We start from the raw sequence: 10,000 nt of genomic DNA, 5'->3' as shown, positions 1-10,000 counted from the left end.
ATATGTATATATATATATATATATATATATATATATATATATATATATATATATATATATATATATATATATATAAATTGATGGAGAATCAAATTCATAGCTGTAATGTGTCATTTGGAGAAAATGTATAGAGAGGGTATGAGGAGGAGATTGCATTGTGTACACACATAGTGGTGACCTGATTTATAGAAAATCTCTCATGTGCTCCTATATCTTCCCTGTGAGGTCTAGCAACCAGTCACCAATGTCCTTTTAATATTTTCTTTTCCTCCGACATCAATTGAAAAATAATAGGACTTTTATCACCCAGGAAAACACAGATAGATAGAGAGGGGAGCTGGGAAGAGTCTTGATGTTATTCTGGAAGAGCTTCTGCTGGCCTCTATCCCTTTCTCTATTTTTTTAGGGGCCTATTTGCATAATTCTTTGGGAAAACAAAAAGGGATGAAGGGCTTAAAAAGCAAGTGCTGGTGATAAAAAGGAAAATTCCGTTTAGTGCTGTGTCATAAAAGTATATATGGGCTGTAAAAGTTTATAGGCAGAGAAGTGAGGAGACTATGAGGAAGTTTCCTGACTAGAGAGGGCTGGGACTGTGAGGAACACGTAAATACCTTTCAACAGCTCAGATAAAATATATGATGAGGCAGAGGGAAGCTGGGAATTTCTGGAGCTTTTCAGAAGCCTTGGAACTCCTCTCTGGGGTTTAATGTCTTTTGTTCTTTCTTTTTTTTTCCTCTGAGCAATTCCTGGCTGCAAGAATTCAAGCCATAAACTTTCAAACAAGAGAACTGTGGCCAGACGTCTGAAATTGTGTTTTCTTTATCAGTATTAAACCAAAGCTGTCCAGACTCTCCCCCAGCAGAGCACCACTGCTAGGTCTTTACACTATTTAACTATTCACTACCACCAAGAAAGTTCCATGTCTCAAGCAGAAAATACAACCTCCTTCTTTTAAAATAAAAATCCATATCTTTACTGCATGATAACTTAAAGATTAACTAAAAAATAAAAATAAATTGGAGTTAACCATTTTTATAATTCAAGTTATTCATATAAGCGCTCACTAGGTGGCGCTGTTGATCTATGAATTTGAGCTTTTTCGGGCCAGTCCATATAAACTACACAGAGAAAAGCTTTAAAAATTGCACTAAACATACTCTTTTTCACATAAGAAAAAATTGCTGTTCTTTCTCTTCCCAGAAATTGTTATGTCTGTTCGTCATAAGAAATAAAACACGAAAACAAAATATCTCCTAAATGTAACTTGAGCGAATAATTCAGCTTTATGACACTGTAAAACGTTTTAACAATCAGTAAATTAGTGAACAATAGCACAGGGGGAAGATTAGTATACTTAGGATTGCTAGGATGCCGTTTTGGAGATATTCCTCCCTGCAGATTGCACAGTGATATCCAAATACACTTTAATTATATTGAGTGTTATGAGATAATAGGACCTGGTTTTGACATAACTTTACTGGTCATTTCTGGATACCTCCTGTCAGGGAAAGTGGGTGCTGGATCACCAGAGTATTTCATCAAGTTGTAATTACATAAGATAAATATGACATTCAAACGCATAATCTGTATGAGAGTATAATTAGCGTGATTATGTGGAAGAATGCTGAACATTAAACTAAAGAGCATGGCTTCTGTGAGCCCTCATCTCCCATTGAAAGGCAATGTTACCATAACCTCCAAATCTATAGAGGCATATTCTGCTAAAATTCCTTAATTTTATGGAAGAATCCAATTTATTTACAGTACAAATTACTCCAGAGAATCTCTGCAACATGCAGAAGTTGTAGTGTGTGTGTGTGTGTGTGTGTGTGTGTGTGTGTGTGTGTGTGTGTGTGTGTGTGTGTGTGTGCGCGCGCGCGCGTGCGCGTGCGTGTGTGTTTTTGTTTATTTAAAATTATTCTGCCTTTTTATCTGAAATTATTTTCCATTCTATATCTTCCTTCTCATGCACAAAAATGCAAAATTACATCAAAACTGATCAATCGATTGTCCAGTGTCAGATGAAAAAAAAAACGAACAAAAAACGGTATATACTAAATTCGTGCTCATTATTTGTAAACTTCTACACGAGATCTGACACCAGTAAATACTGATAAAAATGTAACTACAATTGTCAGCTGAACAACATTCTTCCATAAATATTATTTACCAGTCTCCATTTAAATGGGACATTTGCTTACTGGTATCAAATCACATTACAGTCTAAAGCGCTTTCAGAAAGAGATATATTTCTACTGCCTGCTAATGTGTCCCAATAGTCATTTATATTTAACAGGTATATACACTTTAGGCCTCGGAGGAAAGGTAGGTCCCAGGTATATGTTGTATTTTATTGGGAATTATGTCTGAACACAGAAAAGAAAAGCCAACACTTAGCATTTAGCTGGTAAAGTAGATATATAGATGTAGATAGATATAAATATATGAAATGGATAGATAATAAATATAATAAAAGGTAGATGATAGATAGATAGATAGATAGATAGATAGATAGATAGATAGATAGATAGATAGATAGATAGATAGATAGATAGATAGATAGATAGATGATAGATAGATAGATAGATAGATAGATAGATAGATAGATAGATAGATAGATAGATAGATAGATAGATAGATAGATAGATAGATAGATAGATAGATAATGGAGGGTTTCTTGTTCTTCTAGATAATTACTTTTATTAAAGTTAAACCCCCTTAACCGAAATTGCCGGATACAAGACAATATTTAACCCAAATAGTCGCATAAAGTACACAAAGAACTCTAGGGATCCCCTGCAGCAACTGATGTGACAAGGCGCCTACAAGGACAGCAGCGTAGTACAGGGTGTAATAAAAGCGACCATAAAGCAGTGAGTCTTTTGAAGGCGTTTATGAGAGGTGGATGGACCTGTGTGTTTTATCTGAGCAGTGAGATAAGGGGATTATTACTATGTACAGGGATGATGGAGGATGGGGTCACCTAGAGACACCAGCAGTGACTGAGGCCAATGTTTGGGGGACATCCCTGCCCGTTCTGTGTAATAATAAGTAGCTGCATGGAGGGGAAAAGAAAAAGAAGAAAAACACAGTCACGAAAAAAAAAAAAAAAGAGAAAGTGTTATTGTGAAGACAATCATGCTTTTAATTCAGTATTGACACTCGCAGCATCTTGCTATAATAATGTGTGGGGTTCCAATCGAATCTGCTATTTTATCGCTGTAATGGAGAAGGATCGTAAACTGCTAACGCTTTTTATATTCTGCGGCATAAACAACATCCCCATCTCGGCTTTACAGCCTTTTATAGTTTACTAAACACTTTACAGGCCCCTTTTTTCTACGGGGTGGGGGAGGGGGTGTTCCTGCACCTTTATCAATAATAGGGGGAATTGATCATTAAAATGTTAAATATGACTAGCTCGTTTGTTTTAAAATATGTTTAGCCTAAGAAACTGTATGATTTGATAACTTGTATTAAAATACCAATTACATTTATTGGACCCAGTAAAAACTCGTAGCAATTAAATCGTGTACTTTTACAGTTTTCTAAAGCGACCCTGACATTTAAAAAGGCTAAAACTGCCTCGTTAAAATTTCCAAATTAACGACTAAATGTCCCTCTCTTTAATTTTCTGCACTCCCCAAAAATCAATCTTTGGGGTGGGCTAGGTATGTGATATGCTGGGGGGTGCTGGAGATGGATATGTCATTAGTGGAGGTAGTTAAACATATTTAATCGGTATATTCTTGTGTCTCTCCACCTCTCCCCCTCCACTGGCTTTCTGCGCCTCTCCCAATCCTGCGCGCAGTCCTGGTGGAGCGCTAGAAGCCAATAGGAGGAGGCGCTCCTAATAGATGCAAATGTTCGTGAAAAGACGCTGCAAAATATGAAACAAGTCATTTGCTGCGAAGTAAATCACAGAAACTGTTTATGAACTGGCAATCCCTTCCTGGAAATGTAAAGCGACAAGTCTTAAGTGCTATTTTTTTGATTATGATAAAAAACAAGGGATGCAATCTCATCCAGGCATAGACTTTTGATTGTATCTTTCTTTTATATTCCTGGAAATCACAGACACAACCAGCCAGGATCTTTTTTGCTTCTTCTTCTACTTCTTCTCTCTTGTCTGTAAAAAAGAACCATTAAAATGAGCTCCTATTTTGTCAATTCACTCTTCTCCAAATACAAAACAGGGGAGTCTTTGCGCCCCAATTACTATGATTGTGGCTTTGCCCAGGATCTAGGTGGCAGACCCACAGTTGTGTATGGACCCAGTGCTGGTGGCACCTTTCAGCACCCTAGCCAAATTCAGGAATTTTACCATGGAACGTCCTCTTTGTCCTCACCCCCTTACCAGCAGAATCCTTGCGCTGTAACCTGTCATGGGGACCCCAGCAGCTTCTATGGATACGACCCTTTGCAAAGGCAGAGCTTGTTCAGCAGCCAGGACTCGGATCTAGTGCAATACACCGACTGCAAGTTGGCTTCAGCCGGCCTGGGGGAAGAGGCAGAAAGCTCTGAACAGAGTCCCTCACCCACACAACTCTTTCCCTGGATGAGACCACAAGGTGAGCAATAGTGGAACACCACCATAAAGTGACCCTGTTTTATGGGGGGTAACTTGTGGACTTGTGAATTGCTTTATAGTTTAATTGCCCGGATGGAGGTTTGTGTTTTACTGCTAGACACTTCCCAGACTATTTACACCCTCCTTCCTCAGCCCTTTGTAGCATGCATTGCCTTTATTTATTTTATATTTGTATTGTATACTCTTTCCTGCTTTGTACTTTGTGTGTGTCCCGGTCAGACTGTATTTCCAACCCCTTATTCTTGACCCTTTGTCATCTCCAGCAGCCGCTGGACGCAGGAGAGGTAGACAGACCTACAGCCGCTACCAAACCTTGGAGCTGGAGAAAGAATTCCTCTTCAACCCGTATTTGACTCGCAAACGGAGGATCGAGGTTTCTCATGCTCTGGGACTTACTGAAAGACAGGTCAAAATCTGGTTCCAGAACAGGAGGATGAAATGGAAAAAGGAGAACAACAAAGATAAATTCCCCAGCAGCAAGTGTGAGCAGGAGGAACTGGAGAAACAGAAAATGGAGAGGTCACAAGACACTGAGGATGCACTGGATGGACAAAAGGGCGAAAAGAGCCTAGACTAGGTTGGACATTTGAGCAGGCGTTCTCTAGTTCTCCCCAGTCCTAGTCCTATGTTCCTGGAAAGAAGCAGGCACTCTCTAATTGCCCCCCAGTCCTCGTCCTATGTTCCTGGAAAGATAAAGGGGGGGCACAATGTTGCTGTAGCTGTAATCCCCCCTCATCCGACTTAATACCTAACCAGAGCCCCATAAGACAAGGTGAAACTACTACTGTCTTCCCACCTTCTTGAGGGGGAAGCAATTGACTTTGTAGTGTTTGTGTATAACGCAATAGCTTTTGTGGATGATCATTTGGGGTTTGTTTTGTTGGGGATGGTTTGCTCTAGAAGTTTTGTGTGCACTATTTCTCTATGTGGTTTACTGTATTTTCTTTACATATATATAAAAGAACAGACCAACAACATGAAACTGCCTATTCAGCTGTAGTCCCCCCTACCCCCCTAACACACCGCTAGATACCCCTCTTGTTGTCCCTGGCACCCCGCATTCTCAGTGTGTGCGAGGATGTAGTTAGCATGCGCCCAGTGAAAAGCCACTTGTGATTTTAGGGTTACTGTGAACAGACTGTATACTGTATACGTGGATTCCTTTTATTGGGGGATGGGGATAATTCTCTATTTTATGGTTCTGCACACTTTGTCCTATTGTCTAAACATGGAAGCGGTGGAATGAGTTACAATAAAGTTTACAAGAGGGATTGTGACATCAGTGAGTTTTGATGCTTCACTTCCTCCACTTGGGGTGAAAAAGAGAAATAAAAGTCTTCTGTGTTACTTTAGAAAGGATGCACTCTACAAGGCCACTGAATAAGGCTGTGTATATGGCCAGGGGCTTGGATAAACATGTTAGCACTGATCTGACACTGGATGAGAAAGTTTACCATGGATCCTAGATGAGGTGTAACCCCATTTCATGTCCAGAACTGGTAATCTCTCAAGATCTATCTATCTATCTATCTATCTATCTATCTATCTATCTATCTATCTATCTATCTATCTATCTATCTATCTATCTATCTATCTATCTATCTATCTATCTATCTATCTATCTATCTGTCTGTCTGTCTGTCTGTCTGTCTGTCTGTCTATCTATCTATCTAGTTAGACATCTTATATAGGGATAGTAATTGAACTCAGTGAATTGTATTTATAATGCAGGTCATTACTTTATGAGGAAAATTCAGGAAAGTAAATATAAGATATTAGCAGAGGTTAATTTTCCATGAAAATCTATATTGGTATAGTGATGTTAACTCTTGTGGCTTAGTTCAATGTATTACTTTGCACATTCTGTATTGTGTCAAAAAGGTAAATTAATGTAAATATTATAGAGAGATTATGACAAGTAACTTTTCCAAGAGTACATTGTGTTGTATATCATTGAAGTATATTCTGGTGTGAGGAGGGAAGTGGGGTAAGGTATGCAAGTATTATAAAGAAAGAGATCAGCACAAGTTACTTTACCATGTGCACCAGTATAAATAACAGATATGGTGAAATAAGGATGGAAATTCCTTTTGGTTTAGTGTATTGTATTGCATTGCAGGACATTGTGGCAAAAGAGGGGTTAATGTATGTAAATATTACAAAAAGACGGATCAGCACGAGTTTCTCGTCCAGGATTATCATTATCGCTATAAGGATAATGACCCCTTTTGGCTTAGTTCACTGTGTTACATTTTAGGTCACTGTAGTGTTTATAAATGGTCCATTTATGTAAATATTATAACTAGACAGATCAGTTACTTTTCCAACAGAATCTGCTAAAATACTAGGATAGCAAAGCTTGTGGCTCAGTGCATTGCATTATGTAGCAACTTATTTTGGTGTTTGGGCTATTATTAATAAAAACATCAGAACACGTATTTTTTACAAGACTAAAATCAGAATATATATAGAGATGGAGGTTATTACTTTAGGTCAGTGCTTGCAATTGCTGTGCATTCTGGTATAAAGGAGGTATAAAGGTACAGAGGATCATAGTATACTTGTCCAAAAGCATCAATATGGATATAGGAATGGTTACTGCTGTGGCTCAGTGCAATGTATAAGGACTGGATCAGTATTATGAGCACCTTGATGAGACATGGAGCAGGCTCTTTCCCAGGGCTCTGGAGCAGACACAAGTATAAAAGACATCTGCGATCATCCCAGCAATAAGAAGCAATCACAGCTGAGCAGCACAATCCTTCCTTGTCTGGATGTTTTGGTCTCTTTGTGGTTTATCCACCGGTCCAAGCTTGAGCAGCATTACGCAGGATCCATTAATAACTATGGCACAGATAGCGAGATCTCACAGAACGCAGACAGCAACGTTAGAGCAAAATCAATAGAGAAATAAATAGGTTGGAGTTTTTGAGCCTGAGCAGTGGGTTTTATGTACAATTGAAGCAGATTACCGCTTACTTATCGACTACATCGCTATTGCACTTTATAACATAGATCTTAGAGTGCATCAAATATTTATCATATTTTATAAATCCAGCAGTACAACATTTTTTTTTCCACATTATAAGAGCTGTGGGATGCATGGCCAGGATTGGGTGATTGGAAATCACGTGTCCTGTAGTCACATGGTCAGGGAGGAAAAAGGGGGTCCTTTTTGGTGTAAATCTGGACTCTAATTCTGTAATATATCACGGTACCTCGTAAAACCGACACTAAAACGTCCCGGCCTACAAATCATCCGGCCAAATTATGAGTTCATTGTATTATGCCAATGCTTTATTCTCCAAATATCCAACTGCAACTTCTGTTTTCCCATCCGGAGTCTTCCCGGAGCAAACTTCGTGCGCCTTTTCCTCTAGTACGCAACGCACGGGATATGGCACGGGGAGCGGGGCGTCCTTCCCTGGATCCATGGCCGGGATATACAGCAATGGGAGCAGCATGCACCCCCAGACCCCGGCAATGTACCCCCCTTCCGGCTACGGGCTGGAGGCAGCCTCCTTTAACATGCACTGTTCTCCGTTTGAGCAGAGCCTTTCTCTGATGTGCTCTGGTGACTCCTCCAAGCAGAACTGCACAAAGAGCGAGCAAAGGGACTCTGACCTGCACAATGAGAGCAACTTCCGAATCTACCCCTGGATGAGGAGCACAGGTAAGAAGGAAGGAAGGGAGGGAGGGAGGGGAAGAAAGAAGGGCACCTCAGGGATGGAGAGATGATTACATGGCGCCTGGGATTAATCCCAGCTCATCAATGGCGTTCATACTAGAGTGACTAGAGTGACCGGGGCACTTTGCCTCAGCAGAGTAGATATAAGCATAGGAATACTGGCCATTGATCCAAGCACCCTGTATAATAACACAGGCAGGAGATTTAGTGGTATCAGCTATTTACTGGAATTGGGGAAGTTTACAAGCTAAACTAGCGTGCATCATAAAATCACTGCTAAGGAGCTATGCAAATACGAGCAGGGATGATACACGATGCAGGATGCCCTGTATTTACTGTGAGCTGGCAGCTCCTCCATGTGCAATAAGTGGCTGACAAAAGGGAAATAGATTCCAGCAATTCATGAGATGCACTGAAATACGGAGCAGAATTTATGTGCGGATGTGTTTATTCTGCTTGATGACGTATTATCTATCTATCTATCTATCTATCTATCTATCTATCTATCTATCTATCTATCTATCTATCTATCTATCTATCTATCGATCGATCGATCGATCTATCTATCTATCTATCTATCTATCTATCTATCTATCTATCTATCTATCTATCTATCTATCTATCTATCTATCTATCTATCTATATGACCTTCCTATCTAGTTATAAATGTCTATCATCTATCTATCTATCTATCTATCTATCTATCTATCTATCTATCTATCTATCTATCTATCTATCTATCTATCTATCTATCTATCTATCTATCTATCTATCTATCTATCTATCTATCTATCTAGTTAGACATCATATATAGGGATAGTAATTGAACTCAGTGAATTGTATTTATAATGCAGGTCATTACTTTAATCTACCGATCTAGTTATAATGTTCTGCCTATAATTATCATCTATCTATCTATCTATCTATCTATCTATCTATCTATCTATCTATCTATCTATCTATCTATCTATCTATCTATCTATCTATCTATCTATCTATCTATCTATCTATCTATCTATCTATCTATGTGTCTATAATTTATCTTGGAACTTTTCGCATAGCAGAATGTAAATCAGGATATTAAAGAGTTAATTTCATAAGCACAGTTGTAATTGCTAAAAAAAAAACTAAAGGGTTTTAGAACTGCACCATTGTTCTAGTTGTAAATTAGTCTTGGAGTATTTTATCTAGCTTCATATGGCACTGATATATTGTAAAAGTATTAAACATATGGATTACATTGACCGGCAGCTATTGTGTTACGAGAACTGAAGGAAATCATTTTGTTGACGAAGTCGGTATAAATAGTTGTGACAGAAGTTTGATCCAGTTCAGACAGACATTATATGAGAGTTTCTGGGTGTAACGTTGGTGTAATGATAATTTGGGACAGGAATAATCCACCTTTGGCCACTCATGTTCCAGAAACACTGACCAAATATTAATCCAGCAATTCGTCACAGTGAATATAATCTGACCACAAACGCGTGTGCTACATATAAACACATGTTCTATGAATGTGCATTGTGATGTGCGCAGACAAGTCCCAATATTATATGAATATCTCTTTCTCCTTCTCTTATATCTAAATGCTGATTGTCTACAGAAACCCTATCTTACTAATGGTCTATAGGCCCCCAATGGAGAACATATCTGATTACTGCAGCCCCCCATAGATACTTATACAAATACCTATCTATTTATTAATTATTCTCCCAGTT

General features: G+C 38.8%; 2 protein-coding genes across 3 annotated transcripts in view; both read left to right on the top strand.

Annotated features, from left to right (window-relative positions):
- Window positions 1-4,150: 4,150 nt before the first annotated feature.
- HOXB8 (homeobox B8) lies at window positions 4,151-5,463 on the top strand. 2 transcript variants are annotated; one of them, XM_075845074.1, is made up of 2 exons: window positions 4,151-4,571; window positions 4,858-5,463. In XM_075845074.1, the coding sequence occupies exons 1-2, from the start codon at window positions 4,151-4,153 to the stop codon at window positions 5,166-5,168; spliced, it is 732 nt and encodes a 243-aa protein (XP_075701189.1). In that variant the 3' UTR covers window positions 5,169-5,463. The 2 variants fall into 2 exon arrangements, with proteins under 2 accessions (XP_075701189.1, XP_075701188.1); XM_075845073.1 differs by having other exon boundaries at window positions 4,855-5,463.
- A 2,340-nt stretch (window positions 5,464-7,803) lies between these two features.
- HOXB7 (homeobox B7) overlaps window positions 7,804-10,000 on the top strand; it is a 3,368-nt gene continuing 1,171 nt past the window's right edge. Inside the window, exon 1 of the mRNA XM_075847068.1 lies at window positions 7,804-8,264. Within this exon, the coding sequence (XP_075703183.1) occupies window positions 7,862-8,264 (403 nt within the window). The 5' untranslated portion in view covers window positions 7,804-7,861. The remainder of the gene's footprint in view (window positions 8,265-10,000) is intronic.

Source organism: Rhinoderma darwinii, chromosome 13 (genome assembly GCF_050947455.1).
Source record: "Rhinoderma darwinii isolate aRhiDar2 chromosome 13, aRhiDar2.hap1, whole genome shotgun sequence".
In the NCBI taxonomy this organism is placed as follows: domain Eukaryota; kingdom Metazoa; phylum Chordata; class Amphibia; order Anura; family Rhinodermatidae; genus Rhinoderma; species Rhinoderma darwinii.
This window is presented reverse-complemented; position numbering and strand designations above follow the sequence as displayed.

Excerpts from the sequence above, each read along its gene's own strand:
- HOXB8 (XM_075845073.1), top strand. The coding sequence starts at position 4,151 with ATGAGCTCCTATTTTGTCAATTCACTCTTCTCCAAATACAAAACAGGG. Across the intron at positions 4,572-4,854 it reads TCCCTGGATGAGACCACAAG|CAGCCGCTGGACGCAGGAGA; the intron begins GTGAGCAATAGT and ends TGTCATCTCCAG.